The sequence below is a fragment of the Sprattus sprattus genome, assembly GCF_963457725.1.
Source record: "Sprattus sprattus genome assembly, chromosome: 20".
In the NCBI taxonomy this organism is placed as follows: Eukaryota; Metazoa; Chordata; class Actinopteri; order Clupeiformes; family Clupeidae; genus Sprattus; species Sprattus sprattus.
Genome location: NC_137918.1, coordinates 773,003 through 796,088, shown reverse-complemented (window position 1 = coordinate 796,088; position 23,086 = coordinate 773,003). Strand labels below are relative to the sequence as shown.

The 23,086-nt window shown below is 42.3% G+C and overlaps 1 protein-coding gene across 5 annotated transcripts in view; it reads right to left on the bottom strand.

Moving 5' to 3' along the window:
* Positions 1-3,663: 3,663 nt before the first annotated feature.
* The window catches only part of ankib1a (ankyrin repeat and IBR domain containing 1a), a 55,907-nt gene continuing 36,484 nt past the window's right edge, over positions 3,664-23,086 (bottom strand). For 3 of the 5 annotated variants that reach the window (XM_080858812.1, XM_080858813.1, XM_080858816.1), the window contains 10 exons: positions 17,082-17,216; positions 16,551-16,637; positions 15,928-15,994; positions 15,284-15,429; positions 12,714-12,892; positions 11,554-11,605; positions 11,260-11,334; positions 9,189-9,309; positions 7,957-8,003; positions 3,664-7,346 (listed from right to left, as the gene is read on the bottom strand). In XM_080858812.1, coding sequence (XP_080714938.1) covers positions 6,486-7,346; positions 7,957-8,003; positions 9,189-9,309; positions 11,260-11,334; positions 11,554-11,605; positions 12,714-12,892; positions 15,284-15,429; positions 15,928-15,994; positions 16,551-16,637; positions 17,082-17,216 — 1,770 coding nt within the window. In that variant the 3' untranslated portion in view covers positions 3,664-6,485. The remainder of the gene's footprint in view (positions 7,347-7,956; positions 8,004-9,188; positions 9,310-11,259; positions 11,335-11,553; positions 11,606-12,713; positions 12,893-15,283; positions 15,430-15,927; positions 15,995-16,550; positions 16,638-17,081; positions 17,217-23,086) is intronic. The other 2 variants (XM_080858814.1, XM_080858815.1) reach the window with 2 other exon arrangements.

Genomic DNA, 23,086 nt, shown 5'->3' with positions numbered 1-23,086 from the left:
CGGCCAAAAAAAGCTTTTAAAAAAATGATCACTAGCTGTGCAGTGGGCCTATTTGTCTCTCAGTTGTGTGACCAGAGAACACAACAGGGACACCCTGTATACAGCCTATGCAGAAGGCTAGTCACATAGCTATAGTGAAAACACAACATATGGCCTTTTGATGGGCATATCCAGTTCGGACCAGTAGCATATGTTCTGCTGTGAACATATGAGTTAAAGGCATTGAAAATAACTAAATCTCTGAAAGGCATCTGTGTTTACTTTTCAGCATGCATACTTCATCATGTCTGTATGGGCTAAGAACTCGATCACATTTCAGAGGTTTTTTATGGGATTCAGGTCTCGAAATTGGGCTGGCCATGACAGGGTCCTGATCTGGTGGTACTCCATCCACACCTTTACTGGCGTGGCTGTGTGGCATGGAGCATTGCGGACTGGAGGGTCGTCTTGTTCGTCTTCTCTTATGAGTCCAATTTCACAGTAGGTGCAAGACTCTGTGGCTTGTAGGCCTCTCCAGGTCTCCGTCTAACCATCAGACGACCATGTGTTGGGCAAAGCTGAAAATTGGACTCATCAGAGAAGACGAACTAGAAGACCCTCCAGTCCGCTTTGGTTCAATCCTTATGGTCTTTTACAAACCTCAGCCAGGCAAAGTACAACGTTGTCCCGGAAGAAAAACTTGCTTCCTTTTGCTCTGACAATGTTCCCCAACTCTGAGAAGTGTTTTTTTCAGCAGGGCAATGCTCCATGCCACCCAGCCAGGCCAGTAAAGGTGTGGATGGAGTACCACCAGATCAGGACCCTGTCATGGCCAGCCCAATTTCGAGACCTGAATCCCATAAAAAACCTCTGAAATGTGATCAAGAGGAAGATGGATGGTCACAAGCCATGTAAAGAAGCCGAGCTGCTTGAATTCTTGCGCCAGGAGTAGCATAAAGTCACCCAACGGCAATGTGAAAGACTGGTGGAGAGCATGCCAAGACACATGAAAGTTGTGATTTTAAATCAAGGTTATTCCACCAAATATTGATTCCTGAACTCTTCCTAAGTTAAAGCATTAGTATTGTGTAGTTTAAAAATGAATATGAGCTTGTTTTCTTTGCATTATTCGAGATCTGAAGACACTGCATCTTTTTTGCTATTTTGACCAATTGTCATTTTTCTGCAAATAAATTATCTAAATGACAATATTTTTATTTGAAATTTGGTAGGAATGTTGCTAGTAGGTTATAGAATAAAACAAAAATGTACATTTTACTTTAACACATACCAATAAATAGTAAAACCAGAGAAACTGATAATTTTGAAGTGGTCTCTTAATTTTTTCCGCGGCTGTATATGGGGTAAGTCTTCACTTAAAGCCCAGAGGGATTGCTGACCGAGCACTTGATTTACGCGCTTACTTTGTTAGATGAAAAATAACAATCCAACCTTACGTTCAAATTCTTGGTTATGATACTTTATTTCTCACAGTAAAATCCAATCAATAAAGGTGTCCAAACATCCAAACTTGCATCTTAATTTACATGTACAGTGTCTTGCATAAGTATTCACCCCTTGGATTTTTAACCCTTTTATCGCTTTTATAAATCAGTCATGGTCAATATAAGTTGGCTTTTGGACAAAAAAAAATCACAAAAAAGCCCTCTTTACTGTCAAGTGAAAACAGATTTCTACACAGTTATGTATATTAAATAAAAAAAATTAATGAAAATAAGTGATTGCATAAGTATTCACCCCTTTTAAATAGACTGACCTAATTCAACAGAGGTCCAGCCAATTGGTGCTAGAAGTTTCACAATTAGTGAAATGGGGATCAGTGTGCAGTGAATGTGTCTCAAGTGATTGTAGTATAACGACACCTGTGTCTGGAAGGTCCATTCACTGGTCAGCATTCAGTAATCAGTATTCCTGGCTATTGTTACACCATGAAGACCCAAGATCACTCTGGGCAACTCAGAGAAAAGGTTGTTGAAAAGTATAGGTCAGGGGAAGGATACAAAAAAATGTCCAAGGCACTTAACATCCCCTGGAATTCTGTTAAATCCATCATCAAGAAATGGATGGATTATGGCACATGTGTAAATCTGCCTAGATCAGGCCGTCCTCACAAACTGAGTGACCGTGCAAGGAGGAGACTAGTAAGAGAGGCCACCAATAGACCTATGGCTACTCTGAAGGAGTTTCAAGCTTCAGCAGTTGAGATTGGAGAAACTCTGCATACAACAACTGTTGCCTGGGTTCTTCACCAATCAAAGCTTTATGGAAGAGAGCCACTGTTGAAAAAAGTATCGACTACAGTTCGCCAAAAGGCATGTGGGAGTCTCCATGGTCAAGTGTAAGAAGGTTCTGTGGTTTGATGAGACCAAAGTGGAGCATTTTTTTCAACAGTGGCTCTCTTCCATGAAGCTTTGATTGGTGAAGAACCCAAGCAACAGTTGTTGTATGCAGAGTTTCTCCAATACCAGCTGCTGAAGCTTGAAACTTCTTCAGAGTAGTCATAGGTAAAACATCAAAGGGGATGAATACTTATGCAAGGCACTGTAACAGACCTTTGGTAACACCATGAAGCGGTCAAAAAGCTGTGTGCTCTCCCTCCGTCAAGCAACACCTGACACCAACATGAATGTTCCCACCTATATTGTGTGAGCCCAATTAAGGTAGCATGCCATCTAGTGTCCCAAACAAGATTAAAACATAAACCCCAATGGCTCCTACAATGTCCCATACTCATCATAAACAACATTATTCAATAAGTCATTCTCTTTATGTTTTTCTATGCTCGTAGGTTAATCACCATCCACTTCCCATCATTGCCATGAACCAAATTATGGAGATTTGATCAAATTTGTTCATACTATATTAGACATTAGATCCTGAATGACAACCTTTTACAGCAGAATTAGACTACCGCACCTTCTTCAGTTAGCTATAGGCGATGAAAAAGTAATTCATGCGTAGGATGACTCACTCTTCATTCTAGTCTATGTTCACTTTGAGGCGTGTGGATATATAACAATGCAACAGTGTGATGCTGAATGAAAATGAGTATTCTGCTGCACAACAGGTCAGTGGATAAAGCTAGTTTCCTAAGGAAAATTAAAACAGTCCAAACAGACCAACCCCACCTACATTTACAAAGGTTTCCAAATGCACATGCAGGTATGCACCGCTTACCTTAGCAACCGTATTTGGGTGTCATTCTTTGTATAGCTGATATCTCTTTGCATCACTTTAAGGTATATTCTATGCTCACACTAAACCCATTAGCAGTTGATTATACCATTTACCTTATATTATTTCCTGTATGTAATAAAAATAATTCTGATTATTATATGATGATGCTTCTTTTTCTTACCAGTTAGATTTATTCATTAACATTAACAAAACTTTTGATTTATGAGTCAATAACAGTAAAATGCTTGATTACTCTTCCTTACCTACCTTCTTTTTTTCATGTACATAAGATGGATTGCAATGCTCACCATGCTATCACAAACACAAATGAATGGGAATAGTTGAGGCCCTCTGCTGGTCCATGAATGTACAACTCTAATGATCTTGAACTGAATAGAATGACACGTGCAAACTGTTGACGGGTAAAAAATAAACAGACACAATACTCAGATTGGTTTTTCATTAGAGTAAACCTTTACTGGTACTTACACATATTGGCCACACATCAAAAATTGCTTACTTTAATATAAACTGGGAATGTATCAAGTATAGTCTATGAAAGTGCAAATGACAAATTCAAGGTTAATGATTTGCCTAAAGATGAAAAAATGTTAATGGATTTGTAAAATATGCCACCGCCATTGCCTCTTCATTTAAATTCAGTAGGGAACAGGTACTGCAATCCTATTCTTCCCCTGGGCACAGCATTTGGGTAAAGGATGAATACAGCTGCTGAAACCCAACCAGTGATACAGAGAGTGAGAAAATAAAATAACTCTCAATGATTACCAGCTATAAGATAGATAAGCACTCCTACCTAACATGGTGTAAAACCGGCCTACTACAGTTCTAGGCATTTAAGGACACACTCCGACACACTGATTTGGAGACCAATCCCAGAACAGCAAACGGTGAATGCACAACCTCAGTTTTTTTGTAATTTAAAAAGGTCAATTCACAATATGTGAATTTTTATACGTAGATAACCATTATGTTTAAGAAATGTTTTTTGTTTTTTTTTGTCATCAAAATAAGAAGGGACCTCAGATGTCGTAAATAAATAATGAAATTATAATGTCTGTTACCTATTCATTTGACATTATGCATTAAATTAAGTTAAATTAAACTACTTCTTCAAAAAGCACTTATTCTTTAATGTCCTCGCTTGATCAGATAACTGTATGCAGGCTTCTGCAGTAAAAATCAACCAGACCAAAACAGAGATGCTATATATGGATCAGCGTCTGCTGGGCCATCAGTTGGCTCATTCTAACCAAAAAGCTATAAAAAGGTGTGAACGTAATTAATTTTTTTTATTTTTTTTTAAATAAATGCTACTATGCTACAGTGAGACGACAAAATGGAAGGGGGTAGGAATATCTTTTTTAATACTCAATTGAGCATCTGCCATTACCATGAAGTGGCCAAGTCCATTTCATTCCCACGCTAATGGAACAGGTTATGGGAGGGGATGGTAAGGAGCCTACTTTGAGGACAGTAGAAATAAAGGCACGCTTATGGGTACAGCCTTATAAGCATGTCTGAAGAGCAGCAAAAATTGTTCCCCAACCCACCGCGTACACACTCCAGAGACATCCTCATTTTTCCATTCTCTATGGGTGAATACAGTACATCAGAGACAAAGTGGCAAAAGGGAGATCAAATTCACTAACATGTCAGTATGCATTTACCCTCCTCGGTTTCAGATAGGAACCGTCGTAAGGTTTATGCAAAAAGAAAATCTCGGTTTGCATTGAATAGAATAAAATATAACATTATAAAAATGAAAACAGGATAATGGGATGTCTGGGTGCGGGTAGAGTTTGATTGGCTCTCAGCAAAAAAAAAAAAGAACTAGGCACAATTTGTGTCATAAACTGCTGTTCCTGCAGCACTGTTTGTAGTGTTTTTTTCAATCTGGCCACGGCGAAAAAAATAAATAATAATAAAAAAGAGATTCTTACCACTTTACTTAACAAGCTCCGTCACCATGCCTCTCTATGCGAGTCATAAGCCTGGCACCACAGTTTAAGAAGAGGTTACTTTAGCAAGCCAGGTTACATCCCACGCACATCGACAGGATTAAGGTGTCTGATTTTTAAATGCTTTGATATGCTTATGACACATTTATCAAGGCTGTGTGACAGAGGAGGTTGTGTGGGTTAGAAATGTAGAAATGTTGAAGGAGTGACATCCTAGCAAAGTGGATGGGTACAACTCTCTTAAACCCTCTCAAGAAGTCTGCGTATGTGCACACACACGCACAAGCACACCACCTCTCTTTCTTTCTCTGACATGCACACTCACAACACACACACACACATCATTCTACTGTCTATTTTCGCCACATAACCAATGCCTCACCAACACACCAATCCCTCCCACCCCACGCACACACACACTATAGCATAATCATACTTGTGAGGGAGAGAAATGACAGAAATACTAAAATGCAACATAAGGGAGAGAGCACACGATGAAAACACGAGCAGTACTTTAACTCAAGGTGCTCCACTGTAACCATTCATAAAGCGCCTGAAAACACGGTAGAGTATCTTATAACACGCTACAAGCATGCCTAAGACACAGGACACCCACTCATAAGCTAAGGACTTAATGAGCTGTTTCAAGGCGGGAAAAAAAGTGTAAAACAGTGCATCAGTCTGGCTTTTCTACACTGATGCCGATGGTAGGTTACCGCTGCATACTTGTGGCAACTGTTATAACATCTTGTGAAGTGTTTATTAAGGCTTTATGAATGGCTGCCTGAGACCACTTCAATTAAAGTCAGTATTAGCAAGGGTTTTTCGCTCAAGTCTGGAGACCGAAGCACTTGTCTTGAGTGACCTGAAAGATGTCATTGATGCATTCTCAATTAAAATAAGCAATCCCGCAATCGCTCACACACCACCACGACCACCAAAAAGAGCCAACGCCTCCTCAGGGCCGACGTGGCTTTCCTTTTCTCTACAATTATGATTAACAAAGAAACTACCTCAGTCCAGCATCTCAGGGCCTGAAGAGGTGGAACTTCCTGCTTCTCCCTAACATTCCTTGACATTTCTTTACAACATTAACTTCAGTTTTTTTTAAATCCAGGCAGTAGACATCATGTCCACTTTCAGTGGCTTCAGTGAAACCCCTTGTCACCATGTTCTTTTCCTTCCTGTTTCTTAAATGCAGGGTTGACTGTTAGCATTTGGGTGTGTGAGGAGCCCTCAAGACTAGGTAAAGTGTGCCAGTGTCAGTGAGTGTTTGTGTGTTTTTGTGTGTGTTGTGTGTGTATAAGTGTATATGTTAATGTGTCCTCACACAAGGTGCACCTGCTCCTCCCATTCAGAGGGCAGGTCTGTGGGTTGAGTGTTGTCATGGTGACACCCATCCTCCTCCTCCTCCTCTTCCTCCTCCTGTGGAGGTGGGGCCGAGCCCTCTGTGTCTGGTGGTGTGAGTGTTGCGGCCACCTCCATGCTCAGCTTGGCGGGGCTTTGCAAACACTCCTCCTCCATGCATCCCAGCTCCAGCAGGTCAGGCCTTTCCAGCACCAACCCCTCCGTCTCCTCCAGGACCGGACAGGGCGGCCACAGTTCCTCCTCGTCTTTGCCCCCCACCTCCGTCTCCTCGTCCAGGGGCTGTGTCGTCGGCACCTCAGGGGCCTCCCCCTGGGGCTCAGCCTCATCCAATGGGAGTGTGTCATCAGCGTCGTCGGACATCAGTGCAATTTTCTGCGGGTTCATGTCATGGAACCAGGCCATGATGTTGCCCAACAGATTGGCGTTCTCCGAGGGGTCTGAACAGTCGGGGTCCCCGGGGGAGAAGGGGTCTGTAATACTAACGGTGGTGGCAGCAATGGAGGAGGAGGCAGACGAGGGGTCCACTCTGTAGGGTGGGAGGCTGTCAGGGGGCATGTACTGGCTGGTGATGTTGCCCAGACACATGAGGCTGTCCCCGATCTCCAGGAGCTGCGAGCTGCTGAGAGAGGCCCGCGGGAGCTCCAGCGCGTGGGGCGCTGGGTCCAGCCGCGACGGCAGCGAGGAGCCGATGGCTCCCAGCGAGGCCTCGCTGCTCAAGCTGTCCTGAGTGTCCGTGTCCCTACTCAGCCCAGACTCCTGGAGGGACAACTGAATGGCCAGCAGGATGTTGGGGTCGTCCTCATCTAGAGAATCAAGTGCCTGTACGGATGAATAAGACCAAGCTGTATTTAGTCCTCAAAAACACACAGGAAATTCATGGAAATACAATACACACTAGCTCTTTGTCAAACAAAATCAAGCTTTCTTTAATTAATATTTTAGTACTATACATACAATCTTGCAAGTGGGGAAGTTTGATTGTAAAATCTGTACATGAACCTTAAGCACAAGCTAAACTCAAAAAAAAGGAGACACTCAGTCGCTTAGAAAATTATACCAGAACAAATGTGATCCGGCACTGAAGTGGCGTTATCTAGCAAAACCTTTTTTGATGTGTCGACTACTCCAATACTACTGCAATACACCTTATGCATACAAACAACTAATTAGCTAATTAGAATTAAACTGTGGAAAGGAAACTTCCATTACAAATTTAACATCATTCTCTAGTGTCCTTTTACTCTGAGGTAGGCCTTTTGTGCCCTGCCACACATTACCCCTTCTGGGAAGCACTGACTGATAACTCCAGTCCAGACTAAATAATGCCAGCTTGTTTACTCTGCCACGAAGCGGAGTGAAGAGATTAAATATATTTTAGGGACCTAATCCAGAAGAAGGGAATGAGCTCCCAGGGATCGATTAAACTCACTGTTGAGATGTTGAGACGCCTTCTGCTTCCACCTCCGTCTGGGCCGTCTGATAGGTGTAAACAAACAAACAAATACATACATTCGACTATGGTTTCAATAATTTATTCCATGTCAGATAAAGAGTGCAAAATCAGCCATTCCCTGCCCTCCTTAACTGGAAAATTAGTTTTATTTATGCCTCTGTAGCTTTGTTGGTGTGTGACACACTTTCTTAAGCTTCTAAAAAAAGCTTCCTGTTCTCCAAAAGCACAGACATCAGACCACAGGCGCTACACAGAGGTCAGAGGTCAGACATAAAAGGTAGATCAGCAGAGTGATCAATCAACGGTTCTACATTTCCAGAATTCAAAAAGCGTGTTCTATTTGTCTTGAAAATATTAAGAACAAGAGCAATCCGAGATTTCTGACGTCCAGCAAGGGTTGACGTTGATAGTAAAGCAAGAGCTATCTCTCGGGGCGAATGATTCACATTGTAGTATGTGTGAGGATTTTAGTTCGTGGAAAATCCCAATGAGGTTATTTGTCAAAACAAGGAATGATGTTTAGACTAATACACAATCTTTCTCTCAATGTCCCAATACGATATTGATCCTAACATGCCCGAGACATGTGCTTCACGTGACTAACTAAACGTATGTGATACGTTGTCACTGTACGTGATTCCAGATCTGGATCATCCTGAAATTTTAATGGGGATGTCCCAGGACCAATTTCAGAAAGATCCGCCCAGTAGTTTCTGAGAAATCTTGTCCACAGACAGACAGACAAACAGACGGACAAATAAATAAATTAACGGACCCGATCGCATAACCTCCTTGCTGGAGGTAATTACCATAGATCATTGACACAAGCTATGACAGCAGGCTTACAAAGATATTCTACATTCCCCTAGCTTGACCTTTGGAGTCCTGCTACTAACCTGGCCAGTAAGTATGCAGTCTACGTGTATAATATTTGCACCCAATGTTAACAGTAGATAAATCTCAACAGCTGAATGGGGTAAACAGACTAGCCATTCTGACATGGTTGAGAAGACTGAAAAGACACAGAGAGAAGCAAAAATAGAGAAAGACAGGAAACAGATGTGAATGGTATATGAGTGAATGGTATATGTTTATATATCAGTGAGAAACAAAGAGAAAGAGAGATGCCTGCACAAAATAGGTGGTTGGGCGAGGGAGTAGTTGCCTGTGTGTGTGTGTTTATGTGTGTGTGTAGTCAAGGAGTGTACCTAAAGTGCTGTCGCTGGGGTCATTGGGGTCGGGTGTGTTGCTCCGTAGGCTGTGAAGACTCAGCATGTCGCCTCGTCGACGCTGCCTGTGTCTACGTCGGTACTGGAACTCGGAGTAGTCCTGCAACACACCATAACACAACACACACACACACACTTGGTTACTGACACTAACACACTCACACCGGAAGATACACACTTTCACATGTTCTCTTCTACATCACCATCATGTAGGTCTAAACTACAGCTACAACACTAAACACAACGCATCTGTCCACTACTATGCTTCTATGCATGACACACACACACACACACACACACACACACACACACACACACACACACACACACACACACACACACACACACACACACACACACACACACACACACACACACACAAAACCTATGCACACATCATGAACACATACACATACACACACACACCACTTCAACCATCACAAACTACATTTGGATTTGTACTGTACTGTAAATGCAACACAGCTCCTTAACAATGTCCACTGGGCATCAACACACACAAGCGCTTAATCTCTATTTCTATATCACAGAAATATATTCTCTTTCTCTTTCACACACACACCTACATCTTTACAAAAGAGCAGACCTACCGTTATAGAAAATCTGATCTTAAAGTAAAAATATTCATGATTTTCAAAATGATTTGTAGCCTATGTTCCAAAGAAAAAAAGATTTGAGATCAATTTTAACGATTACACAGAAGCATGCTTAAGCCACCAAACATGCAGACCAGGCATAACTTTTGAGGTAGCACTAAAAAGGCGCACAAAGTTGGAAAGAAAAGAGAGGGGCACACCTTGAACATAATAGTCTATCTTAGCAGGCCAGATTTGTATGTGAACAGCTAAGAATTCATAACGCTTTTTAAACATTCACATCATTGTTTTAGAAGACAACATATACAGAGTGATTTGCATCGTTCATAATTTTAGGGGAAATTCTTTTTTTGGAAGGGAAGAAAATAAAACTAGTTGTGTCTTCAGATATTGTTAGATTTGAATTGTCAAAACGTGCCTTAGGATTCAGAATCTCAGTGCAATACAAACCACTGTGACTCCAAACCATACTCTTAGAAAAAAGGGTTCTTCAGTTCGAAGTAGGAGTTGTCCATTTTAGCTAGCTTGTGCTGATAGAATTTTTTTAACATGAGCCAATACAAAACTATTCAGTTTTAGATTACATCCTTAAAAACCTAATGTCATCGATTTTTTATCTCCGTAGCCTCATTTACAACAAACTCCAGGAGGGGCCGATTAAAGAACCCCTTCGCCCAAAACATTTAAAAATAGGGTTTCCTTTTCTGGGAAAGAATGGGTTCTATGTTCTATGTAGAGCCTGCAAGGCTTCCTCCGCCGGGATATAAAATCCTTTGTTCTTAGGCAGACCTGTGGAAACTCCATGCCTCAACAGACTCTGTTTCTCCGCCATCAGCAGTTACGTAAACATAGCACCAACATAAATTGCGAGTCTCTGCACACACCAAGGGACTGTGGGTAACGGAAGTCTCAGAAGGCTGTCTGTGACGGCTCTGAATATCTATAATATTTAAATCAAAGTAAGTAGGTATTACTAATCTTTATTTGATCTAGAAGGACAGTGTACATTCATGAACATTAAAATGTCAATGCACCCAATTATAGCCAAAAGGCTAGTTTCCATTGGCAGTCCCCGTGCCAGAGTGAAAGGTCAAACCGGATTTTGAACATTAAACAGCAGTTCTTAAATGTGATCAGGTTGTCCCAACTTAAAAGTCTGTACTTATGTAGGACAGAATAGTGATGGTGTGATTTAGGTTTTTTGTCAAGTATTTTGAGAGCCTGTTTGTAAAGAGACATGACTGGTTTAAGGGTAGTGGAGTTGGCAGTAGACCAGGTGGCGAGAACCTGTGCAGAGAGCATTTGTGAACGACAATTACCCACAATCCACTGGTGTGTGGACCATGGCAATTTAAGCTGAAGGTTATATTGACGCCATGTACACTGAAATACACTGGTGGCTGGTTCAGGTGGCTCAGTCGTGGCTGCTGCAGTACCTGCGGCTGTCCTCCCATGTGTTCATAGCCCTCACTGTGTCCGGTCCCTCCCACAACCGAGGGATCACGCAGCATCTTTGGACAAAGAATGACACGGGCGGTGACCTTTGAACTTTGCCCTCGCAGAGACACAGACAGTCACACATACATACACTTACGCTTACAAATCCAGAGAGTCTAACGGTTAAGTACATTTCTATAAATAAACACTCACAAGCATGCTAGCGAACTATGTTAGCTAAGCCAATGAACAGCACTAAAAGAGTGTAAGAGTGGCTGTGGGTAAATACTCACCTCAGGGGATGCAAAACCCAGGTACTCCCAGTCCCATGTCCCGCCGGCAAAACTGGAGAGAGGGGAGATTCGACAGGGTTGATGTAATTAGAAGGCGCAGCACTATGTACAACAGCTGACAGAGGCATACACTGTTGACAAACAGTTAGTCATTGTAAACACCCTCAGTGTCCCAATCCTCTTTATGTCAAGACCTCTGTTATCGGTTATGACTTCTAATGGCATTTGCAGTATATCATTCATTATCCAATGCTATTTGGCACTGAACAAAAAAGCTGGTAATCAAGTATAATAATCAAATGCAATTTTGAACTGCACCCGGTCACTTTTAAGCATGACACAGCCACCACTAGGAGTAGGATTGTACATCTATGTCAGAACTGAAAGAGAGTTGAAGTTGATCCTGTCTTTCCCCCGCCTGAAAATCCTCACACTTAACATATAATAATAATAAAACTTTATTTATATAGCACCTTTCATGCAAAATAATGCAGCTCAAAGTGATTTTCAGCAAATACTTAAAAATAGACATCAAATAAACATAAAAACTAGGATGTAGTGCAAAACAAATAAATAGAACATAGCATAAAAACAGTGATAGAGTGCATAAAGATGAGAAAAAAATACAATACAATTTAATACATAAAATGCATAGCATAAGATAGAAAATAAAACTCTGCAGAGATATATTTCATCTAACCCCTTAATATCGGGAAGAGGATCAAGGTAAGACACAAAAAGAAAAGTGGAAAGTTGAGCTAGTTAAAGGCTAATGTAATACGTTTTAAATTTTCTTTTAAAGATGTTAAGCGAGCTGGTTTCCCTGATGTCTATAGGCAGTATGTTCCATAGCTTTGGGGCGTAATTGACAAAGGCTGCGTCCCCGATTTTCTTACGGCTGTTGCTGGGAACCTCCAATAAACCAGCATTCGATGATCGCAGTACATATGACTGGACAAAGGGACCAACTGAAAATCGCTCTATTCACTGGTATGGAGGCCAAGTGAACAGTACCCTTTTCAATATAAACCAAACGCATGAACGCATGACAAAGGGTTTGATGTGATGGCCGACTGCATGAGCTGTCGGCTACCACCACTACACGTTCAGGTGGGTGTCGATGGTGGTTAAGGACAAAGGGATTGAGCAGGGGTCCCTACCTCCTGCGCGGGGCCTCTGGTGAGTCGTTGGGGGCCACACCCCGGGCCACAGAGGCCAAAAACTCGCGTCTCTTCTGCTGCACCAGGCAGGCGGCACTGATGATTTTGTGGCGAGGGGTGCGGAGGTAAGGCCTGTTTACTTTCTGTGCGAGGTCCTCGGTTACCATCTCTAGATCCGTCTGAATGAGATAGACAAACGGACAGAGGGAAAGACAGAAAACAAAGGGAGGGGGAGAGCGATGGACAGAGAGAGGAAGATAGAGGGAATGAGATGGTAGAATAACAGCGGCCCTATTTGAATACTACAGTCTACAGTCATTTAAAGTAGCATTATGTAGGAATTGTACTTCAGGGTTAGGATTAAGATTAGCAGTTTTACCTTAAAATAACAGTAAAAAAATTAGGACGCTACAATGACTTATGAATTAATTAATATGGAGAATCGCCTCTGTGCCATTGCCATACCAGGGTCCGTAGGCATATTACTGCATTATGTTTGTTTGCCTGAAGCCGCCCGGTTACTACTGTCTGCCGAACTACTAAGTAGCTTATTTGCCATCTTGGTTTGTCTTGTATTGCACTTGCTTGATGTTTGACTGTGGAAAGTTGTTGACTCACTAGTCATATTGTCAAAGTAAGCTACAGTGCCTTCCGCAATTATTGGCACCCTTAGTGAATGTGACCAAAACAGGCTATGAAAAAATATTTGTTTGCTGATATTTGTTGGTCTTTCAGTCAAAATATTCACAAAAATCTTACCTTTTCATTGAAATAAAATTATTGAAAGAAAACATTTTAATTTTACATTAAATAAATATTATTCTCCTAAACAGGTGTGCCACAATTATTGGCACCCCTTAATTTAATGTTTTGAGCAGCCTCCCTTTGCCAAGATAACAGCTCCAAGTCTTCTCCTATTATGCGTGATGAGGTTGGTGAACACATGGCACGGATCTGAGACCATTCCTACACACAGTATCTCTCCAGATCCTTCAGATTCTTAGGTCTACGCTGGTACAATAGGTTTTAGCTCTTTCCACAGATTTTCGAATGGGGTTTAGGTCTGGGGACTGTGATGGCCATGGTAAAGCCTTTATTCTGCTGTCGGTGAACCATTTTTGTGCTGATTTTGAGGTGTGCTTCGGATTATTGTCCTGCTGGGAGGTCCAACCACGGCCCATTTTAAGCTTCCTAGAGGGGGCTGTTAGGTTTTCATTTAATATCTGCTGGTATGTGATGGAGTCCATGATACCAGGTATCCTAACAAGATGACAAGGGCCTTTGGAAGAAAAACAGCCCCCCAACATCAGAGATCCGCCACCATACTTCAAAGTGGGTCTGGGGTGCTCTTCTGTATGGCTATCTTTCTGTCTACGCCAAACCCACCTTTGATGTTTGTTGCCAAGAAGCCTTATTTTGGTCTCATCTGACCATATAACTCTAATATAAAAGTCTGACTTACATTTGGCAAACTGTAGGCACTTTAGTTTGTTGTTGATTGACAGCAGATTTTTTCTGACAACCCTCAAAAACAACTTGTGGTGATGTAGGTGCAGTCTGATGGTAGTTCTGGAGACTTTCCGACCCTAGGACTTAACTAACCTCTGCAATTATCCAGCTGTGATCCTTGGAGATTCTTTTGCCAGTCGAACCATCCTCCTCACGGTGCGTGGGGTCAATTTACAGATCCTTTTCCAGGCTGATTCCTTACATCTCCTGTCGCTTTTAACTCCTTAACTATTGCCCTGATTGTGGAAGTGGGTATTTCCAACTGTTTAGATATTTTCTTATATCCCTAAATCCGGGTTCCAGCAGCTCAACAACTTTTTGTCGCACTTTGACACTGAGTTCTTTTGTCTTTCCGATCTTGATGAATGACTAAGGGTATTTGGCCTGTGTCACCTCATATTTATACCTCTGTGAAGCAGGAAGACATGTTTGACCACTTAAGAGTTCCTAATCAAACAGGTGAACTCAAAAATTTAAAAAATGACTGGTAATAAACTTCAGTTAGATTTTAATTATAGGATTTTCTAGGGGTGCCAATAATTGTGGCACCCATGTTTTGGAGGAAAATATTTTATGTAATGTCAAAAAAAAAAAATTCTTTCAAGAATTTTACTTCAATGAAAAGGTAAGATTTTTGTGAACATTTTGAGGGAAAGACCAAGAAGATAAACAGCAAAGATATATTTTTTCATAGCCTGTTTTGGTCACATTCACTAAGGGTGCGGAGGGTACTGTAATTTCAAGAGGATTCGCTAGGTTTAGACGCTAGCATCTCGTTAGCGATTAACAATTCCTCCATTGTGCTACTTTAACTGCAATACTAGCTAACTATAATTCACTTGCGTGTGGTTCTGAGAACCTGGAGGACATAGCTGACCGAGGACCAACAACCTTCCCCAGTCAAGGTTTATTTCAGGTCAGTAAGGGGAGCAGGATCAGTATCACAGCAGTTACTTTAGCTAGGGTTCAGAATACAGATCCCATCATAGGGTAACACAGGAGGGGAAGTAGGCTCAACAAGAAACTTCTCACCAAAAATGCCCATTTAAAGTTCTACCAACCTGCATAAGTTCAAATATTTCTTTCTTTGTGCTTTTGGGTTCTAGAAAGAAACCGTACGGATAAGAGCACTTGAGGATGCGTCTGGTTTTGAGGAGTTCCTGTACGCCGTCTTCAATGAAAGTTGTGTCTGGAGGAGAGCCCTCTCCTGAAACAAAACACACACAGACACAGAGACACACACAGGCGTGCACGTGCACACGCACACGCACAACAAATGTTGCCTGAATTGAGACTCAAAAGCAGCCTTTAAGAATACTGGACAATTGTTAATCACTGTTTAACAATTCCTCACCAAGTACATTGTGGCAATAAAGCCTTTAACAGTCAATTCAAACATGTCTTGCACTCCTATAAAACACTTTAGAAAATATGTCTATACAGTCTGGCAACAGCTCTCTGTTTATTATTCATCATAGTTATTTTCACAATTGCTTCGGAAGGCAGTAAGGAGAATTTATAATGAATAAGCTCTAAAAACACACTGAACATTTAACAATGCTAACTCTACTTTCTGTATTGTCCTGTCAACATCTTTGTACTGCACTTTCACTGCTGTTAAGTCTGAACAGTTTCAACAGCCAAAATATTTGCCTTTCGACATAAGAAATCAGACCCTATGCTGACTCGTGTGCTTGACACTTACTTCCCATGAAAACACGGCTCAGTTGTTCCATCTTCTCTTTGGCTGTTTTAAGGAGTCTCTGTTCCAGCTATGATCAGAATAAAAATAAATAAATAAACAAGATGTTAGACGTTAATAGAGGTCAGAAAGCAGATTAGACGTTAATACTGGGGTGTATTTGTTTGTTACCAAAAGCACCATCATAGAAACCGAGGTTTGTTTAATTTGAAAATAAACTTTTTCATTTTAATTTTTTATTATCATAAAATAGTTTATGATAACAAAATCATTTTAGGGAATGTCACATCTCAAAGTCAAGTTAATATTTTGTGCATATCTGACTCAAGCACATGCAAAAAACCTAGGTCACACATTATTTGGAGGGCCTCCTTAAGACTATCTACAGATGCTCAGATTATAAACAAATTATCTGTTGAAACTCTGTTAACTACAATTTATTGTTAGGTTTGGGTTTGGTTAAGGTGATGTTTAGTGAACAATTAGGAAGACTAGACTTGAATTTCAACAAACCATCTGTAAAGTCTCTGTAGGCGGACTATCCAAATAAAGTGTTACCGAAAACTAATATTCTATGAAGGCTGAAATAAATTAGATTCCTAAATGACTTCCCAAAGTACACTCACTTGGTAACTGTGTTCATGATTCTTGTAGCGTGAGTAATAGTGCATGAAGCGATCGAGTTCCTGATAGCTCTTGTGCTTCTTTTCTGCCTGAGATAAAAGACAAAAAGGTTCTTTTGTAACATTAAGCAAAATGCTATTAGTCTTCCCTTTCTGTACCCGGCACATACACACCAACACAAGTTCACATGCACACACACCTCTCACGATCAAAACGTGTATAAAACACATTCAGCCAGAGCTTCTCCTTAAACAAATGGGCCTTCAAGCCCCTCGTTTTGGGGATCAGAGACAAGAAAGCCTTTGCAAAGCCAGTCATAAAAAAATTATAATAATGACCGCCTCGAAAAGAGAATGGGTCTTAAAACAGCTAATTTCGAAAAAACCTTCCACTCATTGTGACTTGGAGACAAAGGCTGGCTTGTTCCCTGATTTCCTGCCCGCTTCTCTGTCGAGGAGGAACTGTGGCTCAGCAGGGTGTTGTAAGCTCGCTTGCAGATAAAAGACACGGCGTGTGTGTGTGTGTGTGTGTACCTCCACAGTCATATCCTTGGATTGCTCCTCCACCTGCTGGATGACCTCATAGCGTGTGCAGCGGTAGTAGCCACCTGTGGAGGAGCTGTGCTTCTTCCACTCCTCCAGACAGATCCAGCAGAAGTCATATTTACACTAGACAGAGACAGGAGGATGTTTCAATGATATATTCAGTACAAAAAGAGGTGTTTCATTGATATATCAGGACAAAAAGAGAAATGTTTCATTGATACATCAGGGGTTCCGGAATTCCAAGAACAGAGAAGTCGTGCTCAACATGAGCTCCTAGATTATTTTATTTGTTTGTTGTTTAAAACAGAGTGAAATGCCTACATTTTACACTTAATTGATTCAAAAAAGAGTCTAGACAATTACAGTCTCAAAAATACCACAAATGATCAGAAACAAAGAAAAACGAATGGATTACAGTGGACAATAACCATCACAGGATCAAACATAAGGACAAAACCAGAGGAATCAACATCTTAGGTAGAGAAGGTCATTCAGCTACTAAGAAACTAAGAAACGGAGAGTTGCATAGCTGTAACAAAATTGTGACAAGGAACTGGAATTGAAAAAGCTTAATTCATCTCCTACACCTATTGTCATAAGAATCAGTCTGTAGGATACATTTGAACAATTGGCTAGTTAATGTAACAAGAGTCTTTGCTAAAGGTAAACAGTTAGCCAAGCATTAGGCCCTAATACATGTGCCAATGTGATCAGAACAGTTTATCGTATCGTATCGTATTCGCGTGTAGGTGTGAACATTTTCAAGGAAAACGGCTCTTGTCGTTACGTGTTTACATGTGCAAAATGTGAACCGTTTACATTGCCTCGGGCATGCGCAAAGACCACGGAGATATGCTCCCACCTGGTTTGTTTACTAACAACATCAACGTGGATCCGCATCGTGCACAGGCAGTGTAGTGGCTTAAAGTCCCCTTCTTTCTATCAGCATATAGTTCTTAATATTTTCTTTGAATAACCACTCCCAGATGGAAAGAAAACGAGTCTACGCGTGGATGTGTTTCAACAACGGTAGAAAACTGTGTTTGCTCCGTCTTTTACTGAACTCATAATTATTTGACAGTGGTATTAGTTACAGTTGAGACACCCGAAATAACTTGCATGCGCAGCAATCCTGAGACGTGATTTTTAGTTTGCACATGAATACTAACGTCTTCTTTGATCCCAGGAAATTTGAGCACACAACCCATCTCCCTTACGGAGATATTGGCGAAAGTTACCTACTTCATTGCAAACGTCTAGTTTTGCAAACGTGTCTAGTTTTTGTGCAGTAGTGAATAGAGTCTCAGTCTACTACACCATACATAGCATATCATGTTTGTAGAAAATTATTGAGGTGCAACAATGGCAATAAGCATATTTAAATTAAATGATTCTCATTGCAAGTAAAATGGTGCGGCTGGAGCAGATACAGGGAGGGACAACGGTGACGCAGTTTGGATGTAGCGACAAACGTTTATGTGCTGTAAAAACCAGTGTTAACCAGTATGTGAGTAACGTGGGTTTTATTAAAACAGCGGAGCATTTTACTCCCTCGCATTCTCTCTACAAACTTCCATATAGACGCGGGATCAGCAGAGGAAAATCTACTTTCCTTTTGGGAGAAACCAGGCCAGTCGTTCCCACGACTACAGCACCTTGCAAAACGAATTATATGCGTTCCAGCAACAAGTGCTGCGAGTGAGCGCTCCTTCAGTGCAGCAGGGCGCGTTATAAAAGCCAGGCGCTCTCGCCTGAATCCTGACACTGTAGATGCTATTTTATTCCTGCATAGTGCTAAGACAAATTCTAAATAGAACGAAGGTTAGGCATATCAGCAGAGGTATATTTTGGTTACATTAGGATGGCTACGTTTATAGCTTGCGTTTTGGGCGCACCACAATGCCAAGAAGTTTGTCGCGACTGTAATGGCATATTTCATTGTGGGGGTGATTGATAGCTTAAGGCTTACGAGACACGGTGTTTTCCGATGTTTTACTGAGTCCTCTCTGTCTCTATCACACACACACACACACACACACACACACACACACACACACACACACACACACACACACACACACACACACACACACACACACACACACACACACACTAACGGAAGCAAAAAAGGTTTAAATTAAGTGACGATCCCTCAAATGTCGCGTCTCCCGCAAACCTGCAAGCTATGAGTCAGCTGTCAGTATTGGAAGAAGCCTTAACGTCTCGAAGATGAAACTGCCTGGGTTATTTTGTTTCGTTAGGCTATTAGTTATATTTTAAAACCGCCAGTCATTGTAGCCTACCACTCGTGGAATAAGGAATTTCAAAGAGATGATGGAGTGATTTGACTCAGAAGTGACATTGGGCATTGGCAGCGCAGATGTTTAGAACAAGTTAAACTTCTAGCTCAGTAACATCAACAGCTAAGAAAGAAGGTAAGAAAAATAGTCGGAAAACTTTGATTTGCAAGGGAAGCAGGCAAGTGTTGGGGTTGTTACAGTATAGCCTACAATGTGGTGAAAATTCGGAATTAATAGGCTCCAGTGGCGTTTCCTAAATATGCTTTCTTTCATTTTGCAAAAAACAGTAGGCTATATTACCATATTAAAATGGTGTACCAAATTGCGTTTTATTACTGATAAAAAATTGTAGGCCTACTAGCCTATTGGATCAGTCTCCTTTCAAGAACAGGCAAGAACTTTCTAGCCTCCTGTCACCGTCTCCCCCCAGTCACACACCGACTCCCCCATGACACATCGGCCTGATTTGACACGCCCTTTTCTGAGCCGAACGATCGTGGTAAACCACCTCTCTCGAAAGGCTCAGACGATCGGCGGAAAAACAAACAGTTCACATCTAGACCCCTTATACATGAGGCAATTGTAACACGTTCGCGAGTTTCTATCGGTGCAGACGCGATGTAACAGCTTTACATTGACGCATGTATAAGGGGCTATTGACAGTTGACATTAACAGTTGGGATTCCATTCCATTATCAGTTGCCGCGATCATTCCAAATTAAAAATAACCTGAACAATTGGAATGCCTCATTCAAATGACCTCACCAGCATGAGCCAAACAAAAACAATCCCCCACTGCTCAAGTCTGGCTACCTACCAACCAATCCACTACCCTTCTGATGTAAAAAATGAGCTCCAAAGAAGAGAATTTAAACAGAAGCTGCTGATAGGAAATCCTGAAACCCTATTTGCTGATTTATATAAAAATGGAGAAGTCAGCAACCTAATATTTTATTCTGAACACCCCAGTATTTGGCACAGTACAATTATTCACCACCACCCCTCCGCAGAGAAAAAAGGAATATGTAATGGGTGGAAATTACAACTTTCAGAGAAAGAGGACCCAGACACGGTGATAACAACTGTAAACATATATAAAAATGGGAAGATTATGGTACAAGGAAACATAAAGGCATTCCAATCCAAATTTGAAATTATAAAAGCGCAAGCAGGAGCACATAGAGAAAAGTCTGGCCATCTGGATCCCCCACAGACATCCTCAGCTGCCACCTCACCACCACACAGCAGCATAACTGTGGTCCAAAAGGTCCTGAAAAATCCTGAGAGAAAAGACAAAATAGGTGAGAAGCAAGATGCCATCAAGATGAGAATTGCTGAATCCTGCCTCACCACACACCTATCCCAACCAAAGGCTCCCACTTCTCCCAGAATAAGAGCCCTTCAAGACAACTCTCTGCTGGAACAGGACTACTTCTTATTTAAAGAAGAAACTACCAACATCATCTGCCAGCTCCAAGAGCAGATCATCCAGATCAGCAACCCCAATGTGCAACTTCAACAGCTATGCTCTACAGTGAGGCAGCTGGAGGAGGCCAACAAGGAGATGAGCCAAGAGTTGACAGATGTGAGACGGGAACTGTCCAGGAGAGAACAGCATACACAGGCTCTCGAGAGTCAGCTGGAGAGGATGAGGACTGAACTAAGGTCATACACCTCTCTCACTGGTAAGAGTCTAGCACAGAGACAACACGCGGGCTCGCAGATGTGCACCACCTCTTCGTCTGCGACGCCACAGCCAGCCCAAAGTCTGACAGACAGAAAGGATTGCGGCAGAGAGGAGAACCAGCGAAGATCAAGCTCACGCATTGCAGAAAACATCAGATCCAACTGCAACAGCATCAACAGTCACGCTTTGAGCAGCAACAGCAACAGGCATTCTTCCAACAGCTACAACAACAGCAGCGGCGACAGCAACAGTCACACTTGGAGCTAGTAGCGAGGTGGACAACATCGTTATCCTCTGCGACTCCAATGGCAACCACCGCTTAGGTCCGCTCGCTGATCTGCTGGATGACGAGACCCAGGACCCCGGAGCGGAAATCTGCAAGGAGCCAAGGAGATCAAGTGCGCGGCCCTCCCGCTGCTGCTCAAGTCCGGAACGTCTCACCTCTCTCCCTGACCTCTCCGTCTCCAGCGGCAGCGCCCCCCGAAGAAAACGCTCCCGGATCCTGCACCCGACCTTCTCCGCCGATGAGGAACTCACCGAGCAATCAGCTAAGTTTCCAGCTAGCGCCCAGCTGACACCTGTTACCAACATTGGTGCTAGCCAGCCAGCAGCTAGCTCTCAGTTGCACATACCTGGGCACGCCTCAAGGCCAAATTGCCTGGAAAGCTGGGCTCCGGGGTTTCTGTGCATCGGGGACTCATTTTTTTAGGTTTGTTGCACTTCCTGATGCAATTACATACAGTTCATCTGGTAGGAATATCCAAGACTGTATCAGACAAATCCCGCTTCTGATAGCGCGGCACCCCTCTGTCCACACAGTAATCATTCACGCAGGTGCGTGTGACGTCATGGCCAGAAAATCTATTCAATTACAAGAAGACTTTGAGCGCCTGACCTCAGTTGTTGAAAACATGGGGAAATCACAAACCTCACGAAGCACCTTTCCCAACTCCCCACCGCTTCTGCATGACTAGTCACCTGCCCCCCCAACCCAGCTGACCAGTCCACTCCCGTCATCCCACCGCCTCCATCCCCCCCGCCACGACCCTCACCCCTCTACCACCCTATCCCAACTATAGTTGGCAACAGACCCACTACGTCCAGATCCAGTACAAAAACACAGAGTCCGCGCAACCTCCGCGCGCCCTTGCGCGAAACTCCCCTTCCCAATCCCTCAACCCCCCTAACAGTGAATGCTGCACTTCTCAACGTGCGGTCTTTAACAAGCAAAAGTTTTGCAGTTAACCAGCTAATCGCTGACGAAAACATTGATTTTATGTTTCTCACTGAAACCTGGCTAAATGACAATGGAACAGCAACCCTCATTGAGACGTGCCCTCCCAATTACACCTTTCATCATGTCACGAGACAAAATCAAAAAGGGGGTGGCGTAGCCATTGTCTTCGATACTAAATTTACCTGCAACCAGATAAATCTAGGCTCTTTTCCCAGCTTTGAATATTTGGCTTTGAAAGTCAATGCCGACCACAGACTCATCCTGGCTGCGCTATACCGCCCGCCCAAATTTTCTCAGTCGTTTCTCTCTGACTTTTCCACTCTCCTCTCCGAGATAGTCTCGAATTTTGACAGGGCAATTATCGCAGGTGATTTAAATTTTCATGTAAACAAGCCAGAGAACACGTCGGTTAAAGAGTTTTTATGCATTTTAGATGATTTTAGTTTAGTCCAGAACATCTCTGCCCCAACCCACGAAAAAGGAAACACACTGGATCTGCTCATTTCTCACGCATCTGATGTCACCAACATCTCAGTCAAAGACATCGGAATGTCAGACCATTACTGTGTGCAGTTCAATTTCACACTGTCAACAGTTACCCCTCAAAAAAGCATCATTCACAAACGGCGCCTAAACGCGTCTGCGGAGCAGAAAATCAGCAAGCTGATTAAGTCAGCTGATATTTTAAACGGCCACCATACACCAAACGAAATGGTCGACAGTCTAGATAGTAATTTAAGGAACTTTATTGACAAAGTTGCACCAACAA